We start from the raw sequence: 16,464 nt of genomic DNA on the forward strand, positions 1-16,464 counted from the left end.
TCTGGCCCTCATGGATATCTCTCTACCTCCACCCACACTGCTGTAGAGATGACAGGGCAGAGAGGAGTCCTTCACAGAGGGAGATGATGTTGCACTGGGGTCTGGGGGCTCACAGCCTACTCAGGTGTCAGCCTGTGACCTGGGTACCAGCTGTGCCCAGGAGCTCTCATGGGCACTGACCCCAGACTCCTGGGAGTCTCTGGCTTCAGGTAGTAGCAGTGGTGAGATGTGGGTAAGGGATAGCTGTGTGCAGAGGACGCCTTAGCCTCATGTCACCAGACTTGTCTGGTCACTCCCCTGGGAATGTCACTCCCCTGATGTGTCGTCTCCACCTGTCAAGACCCAGCCCGAGTGCCACCTCCTGCGGGTTGTTGTTGTTCAGTCACTCAGTCGTGTCTGACTCTTAGTGACTGTAGCACACCAGGCTTCCCTGTCCTTCACCATCTCCTGGAGCTTACTCATGTCCATTGAGTCGGTGATGCCATCCAACCGTCTCATCCTCTGTCGTCTCCTTCTCCTGCTTTCAGTCTCTCCCAGCATCAGGTCTTTTCTTTTATAGTTAATGTTACTTGCGCTCTACAGAATAAGTAATTACTAGATTTTTCTGCTTCCATTTCAACTTTGGAAACAGGTATTAATAGTTTCTTATGAAGTTACACATACACAAACCCTTTGATCTAGAAATGTTTACTTCTAGGTTTTTCCCCAAGAGAAATGAAAACATAGATCCATAAAAAAATGTGGGCACAAATGTTCATAGCACATCATGCTGTTCTTGTTTGGTCACTAAGTCATGTCCAACTCTTGGCTACTCTGTACACCGCAGTGCACCAGACTTCCCTTGTCCTTCACTATCTCCTGGAGTTTGCTGACATTCATGTTCATTGAGTTGGTGATGCTGTCTAACCATCTCATCCTCTGCTGCCCCCTTCTTCTTTTGCCTTCAGTCTTTCCCAGCATCAGGGTCTTTTCCACTGAGTTGGCTCTTCACATCAGGCGGCCTAAGTATTAAAGCTTCAGTTTCAACATTAGTCCTTCCAATGAATAATCATTGTTGATTTTCTTTAGGATTAACTGGTTTGATCTCCTTGCAGTTCAAGGGACTCTCAAGAGTCTTCTCCAGCACCACAGTTTGAACGTATCAATTCTTTGGCACTCAGTCTTCTTTATGGTCCAACTTTCACATCTGTATATGACTACTGGAAAAACCATACTTTGACCATATGGACCGTTGTTGGCAAAGTAACGTCTCTGCTTTTTAATATGCCGTCTAGGTTTGTTGCAACTTCCTACAGGACACCTCTGCAGTTCCCCAGCAGAGAGTGACCTTGCCTTTTTTTTGTCTCAAGTTGCCTTGCCTCTTGGGTGTTTGCACCTGACTCTGGCTCCGTCAGCTTAGCCAGGCCGCTGCTGCAGGGCAGAGGGTCATCTGCTTTCCACTGTGGATTCTGTGCCTAACCTGGGCCTAGCACAGAATGAGCCCCCAGCAGGTGTTTGAGCGAGTAGAGATGCCTCACATCCTCTGTTGCTACCTAGAAGCCACCTGAAAGTACAAAAATCCATTTTCCTGGGACCTGCACTGAGATGGGGAGTGGGGGTCATGGGAGACTGGGGGAGTAAATGGCCCCATGGGTGAGGTCCAGGTGAATGCTGCTGGCTATAGCTTTGATAGCATTGACTATACGGACGTTAGTTGGCAAAGTGATACTCTTCTTTTTAATACGATGTTTAGGCTTGTCATAGCTTTCCTTTCAAGGACCAAGTGTCTTAATTTCATGGCTGCAGTCACCATCTGCAGTGATTTTGGAGCCCAAGAAAATAAAATCTGTCACTGATTCTGTTTTATCCTCTTCTATTTGACATGAATTGATGGGACCGGATGCCATGATCTTAGTTTTTGAATGTTGAGTTTCAAGCCAGCTTTTTCCCTCTCCTCTTTCACCCCTATCAAGAGGCTCTTTAGTTCCTCTTTACTTTCTGCCATTAGAGTGGTATCCTCTGCATATCTGAGGTTGTCGATATTTCTCCTGGCAACCACTCCAAAATTTAGTGACTCAAGACAATGAGGCTATATTCTTTGCTCAGGAATCTATAGTTTGGGCAGGTCCTAGCAGGGAAAGGGTGTCTCTGACCCACTTTAATGGCTCCAAGGGTGGGCTCGAGTCACCTGAAGGCTCCCCCACCCACAGGTCTGCTGGCTGGGGGTCTCCATTTCTTGCCATATGGGTGTCTCCGTGTGGTCCTCCTGTGTGTAGGCTGCCTTCGGCACCCTCTCAGCATGGCGATGGGGTTGGAGGGCTAGCTTCCAGAGTGTAAGGGAGCTGGAGCTCTCCAGACAGAAGCTGTGCTGTCTTTTCTAACCTTGCCTTTGGAGTCACACGCAGTGCCATTTCTACCATAGTCACAGGCCCGCAAATTTCGCCCCGGAGAGAGTGACAGCGGGGCGCTGTAAGGAGAGCGTGTGGGCTGGGGCGTATTTTGTGAGCCATCATGGACATTACGATCTGCCACACCTTTCACACTGCCTTTCTGCGTAAGACCCTTCGGAAGCTCCTGCCATCCCTGGGAGGGAATTGTGCTCCGTGGTGTGGCCACAGGCCTGGCCATCTAGCCCTGGCCCACTGGGCTTGCTTCTGATTTGGGTTTAAGTCAACCCAGTGCCCATACAGAGCTCCCTTGAACAGTGTTTGTTATCTATTCCTCACACACCTGGTTGGGCCCCATTTCCCCTGAGACCAAGGTCAGACGTGGACCTGGAGGGCCCCAGTGTGTCCCCAGGGCTCCTGGCCAGGCTGCTGCCCCTTCTCCACTGTAAGTAGCCTGTTGCCTCCCATCCCGTCGCCTCACACAAGCTTCTTGTCTCCCTGCCTCAGCGCTCACACTGTTCCCTCTGCCTGAAATACCTGTTCGCCTCCAAACCCCCGCTTCCCACTGGGCCTGCTCCCCACCACTTGTGGCCTTCCTGACTACCAAGCCAGAACCCCAGAACCCTTGCCCTTTGTGACCTCCTGCTCTGCTGCTGGCCAGACCTTTCCATAAACCAGTGCAACGTCCTGCACGCAGTGAGGTCTTAGGCGTCATACCTGGGTTTAGACATCCGCTCCACTGCTTCCCAGCCACATGACCGTGGAGATAAGAACCACCTTTTTGGATCCCGATGAGGATTAATGAGGAAAACTAAGAATTTCTTGTGTGGTGCTGAGTAGAAGATCAGTAAGAACGTTTCCATTCCTTCTTTCTGGGGCTTCCTAGTAAGTGCTCAGGATGAATTTTCTCACCCTCATTTGGGTGAAAGAGGGAAAATGTATCTCCCTGCTTAATCCTGTGGGCCTAAACCGCCAGAAGATAACGAGAATATTACCGAGCTGTGAGCAGAGAGGAAAAAGCTCAGTAATGATTTGCTTGCTTATTTTTAATAAAATCCTGCCAGAAGAGCTGAATCTTTGCTCCTGAAAAGAGCTCTGCATTGCTGTGGTGGTATCTGAGAGCCGTCCTTAGGGCAGTGGGGCAGTGTGACCTTGAGAACAGAGCTGTGTGGGCAGGACGGCCCTCCAATAGGATGCAGGGGGCCCGCAGAAGGATGGGGAGGACCTCAGGGGAGGGCCTCCTTCCCCTCCCCCACCCCTCCTTCCCTTCCCCCACCCCTCCTTCCCCTCCCCCACCCAGCCTTGTCTGAGCTGCTTGAATGCGCGGCCCCTCTGGGGCCTCCCCTTGGCCACAGCCCAGTGGCAGTGCCCAGTCAGGTGATGGCTCCAGCTGTCCTGCTGCTCTTTGTGGTGAGCCTGAGAGTGACCTGGTAGGTGGGTTCTCCGTATCCAGGTTCCAGCACCTTCCACTTGGGGCAGTTGTTGAAGGTGGGGTGTGGGGTCAGGAAGAGGCCTCTGCCCTTCAGGGGGAGAGGAGTGTGGATGCAGGGGCTCTTTGACCCGCCCCACTTCTCAACATGACACAGGGCAGCCGTGGGTGACACAGGGCAGTGAGGGGCTCCTCGGTAAAGCTCTGTCTCGGGGCCCTGGGCCCAAAGTGTGGAGGCTCCTTTCCTGCTGCATTGCCTGGGGCTCTACTCTGAGGGGTGGTCGGTCCCCTTCAGGCTGGTGAGCCCCGCCCCGGAGCCCTGGGGCCACGGATCAGGGTGGAGGCCTGGCAGTCAGTCTTAGCCAAATTGGGGCCGGGGCAGGACGCACTGGCCACGGACACACCGGCCACACTTGCCTGCAAGTGAAGGGTGCAGACCCAGGCCCAGGCGAGGAGGAGGCCTCCAGGTAGGGAGGCCAAGTGGACAGGTTCAGACAGAGTCTGAGCCACACTGGCCCGGCAGCCGTGGAAAGACTATGGGTGGTCTTGGGGAAGCTCTGAGGCCGGGAAGAGGAGGGCTTCTGTTCTGAGAAATGAAAAAAACTGACCTGGAAGAATGGGAAGAAATCATTCCCTTTTGTGTCAAATCCATAATGAGGCTGTCATTCAGTCCAGGCCTCAGTTTGGGGTGCTGCACCCCAGGTGTCTTAACCCATCCATCCTTGATTTTCTAAGCCTTCGTTTTGCCTGAATTCCTAGTTTCTGGTCCTCTAGGTTGGGTCAAGCACTGCCCGAGTAGGGGGGAGCCCTGCCTCCTGCCCATCCCAAGAAAAAGGTTCCTTGGCTTAGGCGAAGCTATTCCTGGAGCTCCATGACATCTACAGCAGCGGCAGTGATGACCTGGCAGAATCCCGCAACCCAGCATGACCCAGAGATGCTGAGGAGCGTGAGGCATAGGAACTCAGTCCCCGGTCCGACCGCCTCATCCTGGCCCCGCTCAGCTCTGGCCCTGGGCAAGGAGCTGGCAGCTCATTTCCCCTTGTGTAAAATGGAGGTGCATAAGTACCCGACTCAGAGTTGAGGACTAACCAGGGTGGACTTAGGGGCTTACTGTTGCTGCAAGCACAGAAGTCCTACAGGCTTTAGGCAGGCAGGTGTCCCGTCTCCCCTATTTATTGCTGCCGTGTAAATCTGCACCCGGCACAGCCCCTGCAGTGTGTGTGACACAACCTCCATAAATACATGGTTCAGGTGGTCATCTTTTATTGGGTCTGTGAGAAAGCTGAGAAAATACTGACACTGGCCAGGACCCCATGCCTAAAAGGTTGTCCTGTGCGGTCCCCAAAACGCTACTCATTTCTTGGGCATTTTCTCCTCCTGCCTAGCCATTATCCTGCAAGCCTCTGGGGAGCCACTGGTCGTGGCTGGTGCCCCAAGAAGGGACTTGGCAGAGAAGCCTTGCAGAGATTTCTGCTCTCTCAGCTCCTCCAGAGCCTCCTGTTCCCTCAGTGGATTTTAGGGGTTCTGCTGTCTCTCCTTCCTGTCCTGGGGAGAAGCCTGTTGGAGAAAAGGACAGTCTCCCTTCCCCGAGGTGTAAGGTGCTGCGTGTCACCACAGACGGGAGCTCCCAGTGGGCCGTGCAGTGCCTCTTTACCTGAGGCTGCAGAACTTGCCATAGCTCTTGGAAGAGGAGGACCCATGCACTCCCTGATTTCATCCTCTTCCTGCTGGCTTGGGGTTGCTCCACTTCTCATTCTGGGTTCCCCTAAGCAGTTAACAGCCACACTTTTCTGTGGCCTCAGAGTCAATCCTCACAGCGTCGGAAGCCCCCACTTCTCATTTTCATGTGAATTTAAGCAGAGATTTAAAGCAATTGGAAAGCACTTTACAGATTTAATTTGTACTGGAAGCTCAAAGGGCAGTTTCCAGGTAAACTTAGCCAAGAGATCCTGGGTCTATTATTGCTCACCCCAGAGATGTTCAGAAGAGAAGTGGGGCTATTCTGACAGCAGCAGATATACTGCAGTTCAGTCCTGGCACTACCTGAGCTAAGCTGGTATCAGACTGATCAGGTTTAAGTGGGGGACTCAGCGTTCCCCACTAGACTGACACCCACCTCAGACACCAGCTGTGAGTGAGGTCCCCAGGGTCCTGCACTTCTGACCAGCTGGCTACAAATCTGGGGCTTCCCCCAGCCCTCCTCAGGTTCCATAATTCACCAGAACAACTCACAGAACTCAGGAAAGCACTCTTACTTACAATTATAGTTTTACCACAAAAGATAGGAATCAGGAACAGCCCAGTGAAGAGACACAAAGGGTGGAGTCTGGGCAAGCCTGGAACCAAGCTGCATGCCTTCTCCCTGTGGAAGATGACTGCCCTTTCATTACACATGCCGGCTGCCAGGAGAGGGCTGCCCTTGTCTGCTGTACTGCTGAGGCTTCCGAACTGGAAAGGGACCTTTCCCAGGGGAGCCCTGTTGGGTTGCCTGGCTCCGTCTAACCAGGGACCAGCCACACTGCCAGGTTCGGCCTGTGGACATCCCATCTGAGAACTGGGGAGAGGCAGAATGGAGAACTCTTGGGCACTGGATCTTTTGCTGTCCCTGCCAGAGTTACCTGTCTCTCACAGCCCAGAGCAGAAGGGACTCTGAGCCAAGCTCAGCGGGTCCAGTCTACCTCTGAGCCTCCCAGGGCCATAGTAGAGGCTTGGTGGGATGGTGTAGCATTCCATACTGGGCCTGACCCAACAAATGTTCCTTTATCGCCCTTCCTCCCCACCCAGATACTCAGAGATGCTGCTACTGCATTTCTGCCACTGCCAGGCCTCAGAGGACCTGCACAGGGTTAGGTCAGAAGCCAAATCCTGCAGTTTGGGAAATTAGAAGTATTTACGGGATTCCGCAGAGACTTCCTTTTCCCCTTAGTCCTACCAGTAGTTCTCAGTTGGAGATGTTAATGCCCTTAGGGGGATTTGCAGATGTGCAGGGGAGTCCTCACTTGTCACAATGACTGGGGATCCCCCTGGCACTTACCCAGCAAGGTCCAGGGATGTTAAATATCCAATGAGGAGCTGGGTAGTCAGGTACACATTTTGAAGAATAGTCCTGCCCATGAGAGACACTGGGGAATGATCCATTTACTTCCCCTGCCCTCTGGTTCCTTGGAGAGTCACCTTCCTCATCAGTCTCCAGGCTAAAATAAAAGAGTGTGCCTCTATCCAAGCCTGTGACCAAGGGCAAAGTGTTATTTCCAGGTGAATGTAGGCCTGTGACAGAAGCATTCTGTAATGCATGCACTTTCTCTGATCGTTCTTATATGTCTCTTATGGGCCAAGGAAGACCTGGATTTGTGTGGTAAGAGTTCACAGGGCAGGGAGTCCCCTGCAGCCCACCCAATGTAGACATGGATACCTCACCTCAGTGTCCCCACCTGCCACTCTGTTTCTGCATCTCATCTTTTCCTCTGGGCTTTTTGATTTCATTATCTGTTTTCATTGCATGAAATGTGTTTAGAGGAGCCTGGCCGGGATCACAGCTGAACCCCTGTCTTCTTGTTTTACAGTCGGGAAGACATCGCTGATCACACGGTTCATGTACGACAGCTTCGACAACACGTACCAGGTGAGTTCCTGGGTCCCCGCCCCTCACTAAGCCTCATGGTGTTTGTAGCCTGCACCATGCCAGCCACCCTCCCAGGACTGCTGATGCTGGAGGAGAGTAGGGTATGCACAGGGCCCAGGACATCTATGTTGCCTTGGAGGAGCCTCCCATTTGCACCCTGGTCCCAGCCCACCAGTAAAGACCCTGAGCCCTTCTGAAGCTCCAAACCTCAGTAAGAAAATGTTTCCAGGAGAGAAAGGACAGCTTTCAGTTTGTGTTCTCCTGCCCCTGTGGCAGGTCTAAATCATTACAGTGTTTGGATTCTTGGGAATCATCATATGGAGGTGGATGGACAAGATTCTAAATGAGGGTCGTGAAAGAGCAGTAGGGGAATGTGCTTCTCTAACGTGGCTGTTGGCTGGATCTTCATGTGTGTGCACACACACACACGTGGTTGCTGGGGACCTTCCTTCCCTGGAGAGACTAGTGTGATGGGCCTACACTGCTCTACGTGGGCAGGAGGCTAGGTGAAGTGACCTGAGTGCCCCTGGCTCTCAAGGGAGATCTGGAGTCAAACAGAAATGGCTCCAGGAGCCAAAGGCTGAGCTCTTGAAGGTCAGTATCATTTCACTTTCCTGGCACCATGGGTGAGTGGCGAGGTTTGTCAAATGAAGCGAATTTCCCCTGCAACTATAGCTGTTATCATAAGGCACCAAACTTAATCATTTCAACTATTTTTAAGAAAAAATTTATTGTTTTCTTCCTTAAGACAGATGAGTAGTAGTGCATTTTTCTAAGCCAGTGGGTTCTGGGAGTTAGTAGTTCTAAGGGATGTTAGTAGGTGTTTGAGGGGCAAGAGACTGAGGATCACTGGTGAACAGAATTCTCCTGCAGGACTTCTCAGGGCCTTTTCCATATCAGTGCATGGTTTTGATCTGCTGAAAGATGTGGTGTGCAGAATCTCCCAGATGTATTTGGTCATGGAATCCTTCTGTCATTGAGTCCTCGAAGGATAAATATTTATAGAACACCCTGAGGACTGTTGTGCTAAGAGGTCTCCCCACCTTCCCGGACTTACAGAACATGCAGAGCACAGCTCATTGCCAATTATGGTTCTGTGTCTACTCTTTAGTCTGTCTGTCTCACTCTGGACCAGTCAGCATGCCTGCCTAAAATACAGCCCCTTTCTCTGTCTCCCTCTTATCCCCCTTTTTTTTATCTGCTGTCATTTGAAATACCAGATAACTAGTAGACTTGGTAAGAATTGACTAGAGGGGTCCCGAGTGATGTACACAACCTTGGACATCAGCTCTGGGATGACTGTCTCAGCCACACTTTGTCTCGTTTGGTACAGGCCACGCTCTGAACCAGGGTGGGCTTGCCAGAGGCCTCTCTTCCCTGCAAGGGGAGTCTTCCTGCATCACTTTACATCTGAATCACAGCTCTAACTTCTTAAGTCTGACTTGGTGTTCACTTGAGAGTGTGTGTGTGTGTGTGTGTGTGTGTATGAATGATCTTACAGACATTATTTTGATTATTTGATCTTTCAAATGTTATAATACTTATAATACTTGTTGATGCCCCATTGATAATAGTGATACTCCTGGCTGGTTGGTATTCCTGGCAGTGATGGGCAGCAGAGGAGGCCAAAAGGTCTTTGCAGTGGCTCTCAAGAGCCTCAGTGGTCCTTTGTTGTAGATCAAAGCCTCAACTTCTCCCCATGTTGTTGGAGTCCCTCAAAATCTCAGCCCACTTCTATCTTCAGTGTCATCTCCCATGACCCACTGCTTGTCCTATATCCTGTGGTCCAGGGGCTTTCCTGCTTGCTGCTCCCAAGTCAGTGACACTCTGAGGCCTCCAACCCTTGGTTTATGGTGTCAGCTTTGCTGGAATGCTCTTCCCACTCCTCCTCTCTGCTGTGAAATGTTCTTCTGACTCACCAAGGCTCAAGCGCACGTCTGCCTATGGTTGGGCCATGCCCATGCTCTGTGCCCCATGGTTGGGCTATGCCATGCTCTGTGCCCCGTGGTTGGGCTGTGCCATGCTCTGTGCCCCGTGGTTGGGCTGTGCCATGCTCTGTGCCCTGTGGTTGGGCTGTCCCCTTGCTCTGTGCCCTGTGGTTGGGCTGTCCCCATGCTCTGTGCCCCATGGTTGGGCCGTGCCATGCTCTGTGCCCCTCTGCAGCTCCCTCTCCCCAGTACGCCGTCCCCCAGGCTCTACAGGAACGCCTCCTGCTTTGGCTGCCGGATGGGCTCTCGGCTTGGCTGAGGCCTGGACCCCTCAGATTCAGTGCCGCGTTCAGGGGCCCTCCCAGGGCCTGCCCACAGCTGGTATCAGGTGCCTCTTCATACCACAGTGGCGTCAGGAGGGACTGTCTGCCTTGATTTTTAGACCCCATCACACTAAGTTGCCACAGTGGCCCCGTGTCATTGTCCAGTGCCATGGAAACAAGCAGTGAAAGCCCAAGTGCCCTCCCCACCGCAGGCTTTTCTGACTTCTTTTTTTTGACTGCAGGTGGAATTTCTTTCCTAATACCTTCTAACATGGTAATTAGGCTGGGAGGCTGGGGCTCCAATTCTGTGCGTACACAGGCCCATTTTAATAAATTCTCTGGAGATGGAGAGAGGGAAATGTTAGTTTTTCTTAACATGATGGCAGAGACACTTGGGAAGTAGACATCAACCCCGAGGGCTCTGGGGATGTTCCCAGTTGTCCCCTGCATGGTGCTCACTCCCCAGCACTGCCCACTCATACCTCATGTATCAGCCCTGTAGCCCAGCAGCACCCTCCTGCCTCGCCTTCATTGGCTGAGGTGCCCAGACAGTTTTCAGGACTGACTCCCTCACTCCCACCTTTGCTGCATGCCTCTGGCTCTGTCTCCTGCCCCCCTCCCTGCTCAAGTACTCTGACAACACGTTTGCCACATGCTTACTCTTTGTTGCCACGGAATCTGGCTGTGCCCTGAGGCAGGGCATGGAGGGTAGAGGGTGTTCAACGTCATCCTGTGTGACAGCGAGTCCCCCCGCCCCCATGTCTGGGGCTGAACTTGCCTGAGGCCCCAAGGGGCTGGCATGAGGACCCAGGCATGCAGAGCAGGGTTCCCCACCAGACCTATCTGGGATCCTGCTGATGAGGCTTTAGTGGCCCTAGATGCTCGGGGAGGGGGTTGGGCTCATGGGGCAGAGTGGAGAGCTAGTGGGGCTTCCTGAAGGCTGGCTCTGATGGGAATCAAAGAAGCCAGAGTTTGTAGGAGAAGGGCCTGGGGGCCTGGGCCAGGGCAGGATGGCAGTTGCAGCAGGGCCCACAGACTTGGGGTAGCTCTGCGGGTGGAAGGGCAGGGAGGGGCATCACGCATCAGTCATGCAGGGCTGAGTGAGGGGGCCTGGGCCAAGCCTGGGCTGGACACACAGAACTATGGGAGGGGCGAGCAAGCAGAGTAGGCCTGTGGGGTGCAGAGGAGGGAGAGGCTTGAGTGGCCCTGGGTTTCTGTCCAGACACCCCGGAAGAGTGTCAGTACCATCAACAAAAAGGAAAACAAAAAGTCGAGTGGGAAGTAATGGTAGAACAGCCAAGTGAAGATGTTTGAAAATGGCTGTTATGTGAGTGGGCCCAGGAAGGGCTGGCAGGATCTGGATCCCTGAAGCCTTAAGAGCTGATGAGTTTCCTGGGTCAGATTGTAGACAGCAGGCGGAGGGCCAGGAAGAAAGGCCTTTCTCCATAGAATCCAAGAGGCCACGTATGCTTAGGTGGTGTTCAGGTAACCACCCGGCACCTGAGGAGACAGGGCAGGGTCTTCACCCCTGTCGAGGTGGGCAGAGTGGGGTCACACCCTGAGGAGAACTGAGTCACACACTGAGTCAGCACATCCTCTGATATTAGCTCCTTCTTTTTCTCCAAAACAATGCTGCCTTCAGAGGCCTGGGTTGAAATCCCACCGCTGTCACTTGGCTGAGAGTCTGGGCTAGCATCCCACTTTCTTAGTATTGCATTTTTAATCCAGAAATTATTTGGATGGCACTTAACCCCTACATCACCTAGATCAGTGGCCTCAAACTTCAGCAGTAGGAATGTGGTCAATTTGTATTTAAAGCATAGCTCATGGACGCCTTAAAGCCTAGATGATGGGAAATTTTAGGTCAGAAATACTGTTGATACCAACGTGCATTACCATACTCTACAGAGAGCAGTACTAAACAACAACTCCACTGCAGATGAAGTTGATGATGATGAAGTGAAGTTAACAACAACTTGCTCACAGAGTGTTTGTATGGGAAACCGCGGCCCGCCTATCCAGGCCTGCATGTGCATCTGTGCAGAGCTCTGGCACTCTGTCGGGTGCTGCCAGGTCCCCAGGCTTCTGGCAGAACCCTGAACTCTTGTCTTTGGCCAACTCTAGCAACATGATGGTTTTATCATATTAATACAGTTAAGAAAGAGTTCCATGTTTCACAAATACTGGGTTCTGTGGTCAAAATGTGAGGCAACACTCTTATACAGTGAAATACCCCTAAATGCCAGGCAGCTTGGCAAGATGACCCTGCCCTCAGACACCCCCTGGAGCAGCACCAGTCACCCAGGTGCTTCATTTGGACATTTACCTAGGACTGGTCTGAGGGCAGATTGACTGTGACATCTTTTCCTTCCCTCCCTCCTCTCCTCTGGCTTCTCTTCCACTCTTTTGTCAAGCATATTAAAATTAGGTATGTGGTCAGCCTCTAGTACAGAAGGCTGCCTAACCTGGCTCAAACAAGGGAGGGTTTTGGTTTTTCAGGTGCCAGAAGTCACAGTGGGCCTTGAGCTGGCCCAGCTGTGCGGTGATGCCATCAGGCGTGTCCCAGGCCCCTGGGCATTCTGTTCTGGCTTCTTGTTCTGTGGGTTCATATCTTCATGCATCTTGGCTGTTGCTGCTTCAGACATCACCTCTGCATTCAAGGCAGGAAAAAAAAGGATAGCAAGAACATCCCTAGAATCCCATCCCCCTCCAGCAGACTGCAGCTTGTGTCTTCTTGGCCAGAACTGAGTCACCTGATCACCATTACCCTCTAGAGAGGCTGGGAAAGCAGAGTTTTTCTTTCACAGTTTCCAGCCCTGCAAGGGAGTAGGAGGTTGCCAGTTGGTGTTAGGGGAGTCCAATAGCACCTGCTAGTGTTCATAAGGGAAGTGGCCCAATCATGCAACTCTGGCCCAGGTTAGTAATCCTTCCTAATTTATTTTGTGGGTTACTTGTAGATGCACTTAAAAGTCCTCCCCCCAGAACCTCTTTCTCCCTGAGAGCCGAGAAGAGGGCTTGTGCATTTGTGAGCCTGTGGGAGAGCTCTCAGGGAGCTTCAGGCCACACATCCCTCGGCATCTGGGTAGCTTTTGGAAGAATTGACTAATTTTGATGAAACTTAACCCCTTATTTGTTGGTAATGGACAGAGAGGCCTGGCATGCTGCACGTCATGGGGTCGCAAAGAGTTGGACACGACTGAGCGACTGAACTGACTGACTGACTGACTGAACCCCTTATTTGGGCTTCCCAGGTGGCACTAGTGGTAAAGAACCTGCCTGTCAATGCAGGAGACATAAGCGACGTGGGTTCAATGCCTGGGTCAGGAAGATCCCCTGGAGGAGGGCATTGCAACCCACTCCAATACTCTTGCCTGGAGAATCCCATGGACAGAGGAGCCTGGTGGGCTACAGTCCATGGGGCTGCAAAGAGTCGGACATGACTGAAGCAACTTGCATGCACGCATACAACCCGTTGTTTAAAATTGGAAAGTATATATTGTTGGTTGATGTTTTAGAGCACAGTCAGGAAATGAAAGAGCAATCAATACATATTTATATTGGTTGGTGACTAGCACAAGCCGGTTCCCTTTGGGAGGAAAGTGGTCATGGGGACTGTGTAACCTTTGAGGCTAAAGTGTTGGAAAGAATCCAGGTACCTGCCCTGTGGCCTTTCAGCCAACCGCCCCTCCCCCAAGGTACTTGGTTGAGCTGCTGGCCAGGCCAGACCCTGCCCAGCATGTTTTCCAGAAGCTGCTGTCTCCCTCCCCCACCGCACCCATTTGCTGGTCTGAATCCCTAAGTTTCACCAGCTTCATTTGCATGCTCATTTGCATGACTTTACCCTGATACTCTCCTCTGAGAGTTGGTGGTGCAGGGCATAAACAGCAGCTTCATTGTCAAGGGCCTGCCATGCCCAGCTGCTTTCTGCTACTTGCCAAGATGCTTCCCCAGCCACGGGCCAAGGCCTGGCCAAGGCTGAAAGAAGATACGCATATATTCCTTTTCATGATTTCTTTTCTGAGAAGAGAATCTTGAGTCAACTTATGCAAATTACCATGCAAATTTCTACCACAGACTTTATTACTGTGTCTTGTCAGAAAGTGGATACAAAATTACATTTCATAATAAATGCACATAGCAAAAACGATGTCAACAAGTGCCTCAGGAAACATCTCTTTCCTCTGGCATGTGCTGGGCCAATGGGAGCTTTTGTGCAGAGGGAGGCGTATAATGTGCCATCATTCTTCACTGTGTGTCTGAGCCCCTGTTAACACTAGTTAACATACCTGCGGAAGAAGATAAACATGATGCAACTATGAAATCCGCCTTGTTAAGGTCCGTCCTTTTTTGTATAAGATGAAGTGCCTGCCATTTTTCATAAGCAGTACAGTTGGCAATATTAAAGGAATAAATAAGCACTGCCAGGTTTGGGGTGATCTAACCACAGCAGGATGCAGTCTGGCTTCCTTGGAAGGGCATCAGGCAGTACAGGAGGCTCACCCAGCACAGCCAAGGAGGGGAAGGGAGGGAAGGATTGTGGGGGTCATGGAGAGTCCTCAGAGGTAGGCCTGCTGCTCTTGTTATCTTGATATCCTCTTTACATCTTTGTGGAATAGTTTCCAGCAAGAATAATTCACTACCTACTTCATAAGAGGAAACAGAATACAGAGAATGAATTCTGTGGTTCCTTTGGAACTCATTTCTCTGAAGGCCAGCCTTTCCTGAGGCTCTGTGAACACTCGTTTACTGGGATGTGAATAGCAGTTATAAGCACCAAGTTTCCCAGGACCAAGAGTTTGGGAAACATCAGATTACATGAAATCGTTCTGTGCAGGACTTCTCAGAGCCTTTGCTGTGTCATTGTGCTTTATGGCCTCCCACTACGGGCTGGAACATGAAACCTTTCCTAGAAACACTTGATCACAGTTCACTTTCATCCTTGTAGATGGCCTCTCTCAGGAGGCTATGTTCCACAAAACCAGCCTGAGAAACGTTATTGGAGGGTCTCCTGTAGGTTGAGTGGGTGGGTTTCTTTTACAGCTTCTCTTGGAAATCCTACCATCGGTCGATCAGTCCTCATTTTGTTTGTACAGAGTACCTTCACATAGTCTAACTCACTTGATCCAAGAGTCCTTGAAGGAAGTTATGATTGTCCCCATTTTAGAGATGGGAAGCTGAGGGTCAAAGAGGCTGTCATTATTTTAGGACAAGCCCATTAAGGCACTGGCAGAGGTCCCTGAAAACAGACCAAGGACCCATTTGGATGAGGCACTCGGCTAGCTGCATGCCAGATCCTCCAGGGCTGGCAGTCCTCCACCCCAGGAGGCATTGACAGAGCGTCTAGGTTTGTTGTCAGAAATCTGTCCTCCTCCCCCATGGAGGCTCCTGGTCATCTCAGTCCCTTGGCCTCTGGCATCACCAGGGCTGTGTGCGTATCATTGATCTGGGCTTTACCTTCAAGATAAAGGAGGCTTCCCTGGTGGCTCAGAGGTTAAAGTGTCTGCCTGCAATGCGGGAGACCTGGGTTTGATCCCTGGGTCAGGAAGATCCCCTGGAGAAGGAAATGGCAACCCACTCCAGTATTCTTGCCTGGAGAATCCCATGGACGGAGGAGCCTGGGGGGCTACAGTCCACGGGGTCGCAAAGAGTCGGACATGACTGAGCGACTTCGCTTTCACTTTTACTTTACCTTCAAAGCAGAAATGACTTCCTCCTCATCTCACCTCACACTCATGCCTCACAATCTTTTTACATCTTTTTCTTTCCACCTGCATGCACACCTGCGTGTCTCTACTCATACGTCTACTCACACATATTCATACACATGTTCCCATCAGTACACACACACTGTATGACCTCTACTGAACTTTGGAGGGAGTGGAGGCTGTGGCACGTAACAGGAAATCAGCAAGATTTCTGGAGCCTTTTTAGGAGGATGTGGCCTGCCTGTGGTGGTGGTTTAGTCACTAAGTCATGTCTGACTCTTGCGACCCCATGAACTGTGGCCTGCCAGGCTCCTCTGTTCATGGGATTCTCCAGGCAAGAATACTGGAGTGGGTTGCCATTTCCCTCTCCAGGGGATCTTCCCAACCTAGGAATTGAACCTGGGTCTCCTGCATTGCAGGCAGATTCTTTTCCAACTGAGCTATGAGGGAAGCCCATGGCCTGCCTGGGTAGCTAGTTGTTCTTTTTGTCTGGTGTTCCCATATTATCCTTTCAAACAATTCCTGTTGATCTGTTTTCAAATTCATTGACTCATCTGTCATTTGCTGTCTACTGTTAAGCATTTTGACTTCCCTGGTGGCTCAGATGGTAAAGCGTCTGCCTACAGTGCAGGAGACCCAGGTTCAATCCCTGGGTTGGGAAGATCTCCTGGAGAAGGAAATGGCAACCCACTCCAGTATTCCTGCCTGGAGAATCCTATGGATGGAGATGCCTGATAGGCTACAGTCCATGGGGTCACAAAGAGTCAGACACGATTTTAAAACTTCAGATATTGTATTTTTTGTTCTAAATTTGTATTTGCTTCTTTATAGTTTCTCTTTCTCTGCTGAGATTTTAAAATCTGGGTGTTCGTTATGAGCATATATTTCTTTATATGCTTGAGCATAATTATATTAGGTATCTAAAAATGCTTGCTGCTTTCAGCATCTAGGTCACCTCAAGGTTGGTCTCCACTTATTCTTTTTTTTTTTTTTTTTTTTATTGAATATGGCTTTCACTTTAGAGTAGTTTTGAGTTGTATACTACACATTGTGATTAAGACTATGGATTCTGCTTGTTCCTTTGAAATAAT

The 16,464-nt window shown here is 51.0% G+C and overlaps 1 protein-coding gene and 1 non-coding gene across 2 annotated transcripts in view; both read left to right on the plus strand.

The window, feature by feature from the left end:
* RAB6B (RAB6B, member RAS oncogene family) overlaps positions 1 to 16,464 on the plus strand; it is a 57,842-nt gene that overhangs the window by 22,151 nt on the left and 19,227 nt on the right. Inside the window, exon 2 of the mRNA XM_006051418.4 lies at positions 7,359 to 7,417. Coding sequence (XP_006051480.1) covers positions 7,359 to 7,417 — 59 coding nt within the window. The remainder of the gene's footprint in view (positions 1 to 7,358; positions 7,418 to 16,464) is intronic.
* Positions 15,963 to 16,034, plus strand: TRNAC-ACA. Its single transcript has one exon. It is a non-coding gene; the product is annotated as a tRNA-Cys (tRNA).

Source organism: Bubalus bubalis, chromosome 1 (assembly GCF_019923935.1).
Source record: "Bubalus bubalis isolate 160015118507 breed Murrah chromosome 1, NDDB_SH_1, whole genome shotgun sequence".
In the NCBI taxonomy this organism is placed as follows: Eukaryota; Metazoa; Chordata; class Mammalia; order Artiodactyla; family Bovidae; genus Bubalus; species Bubalus bubalis.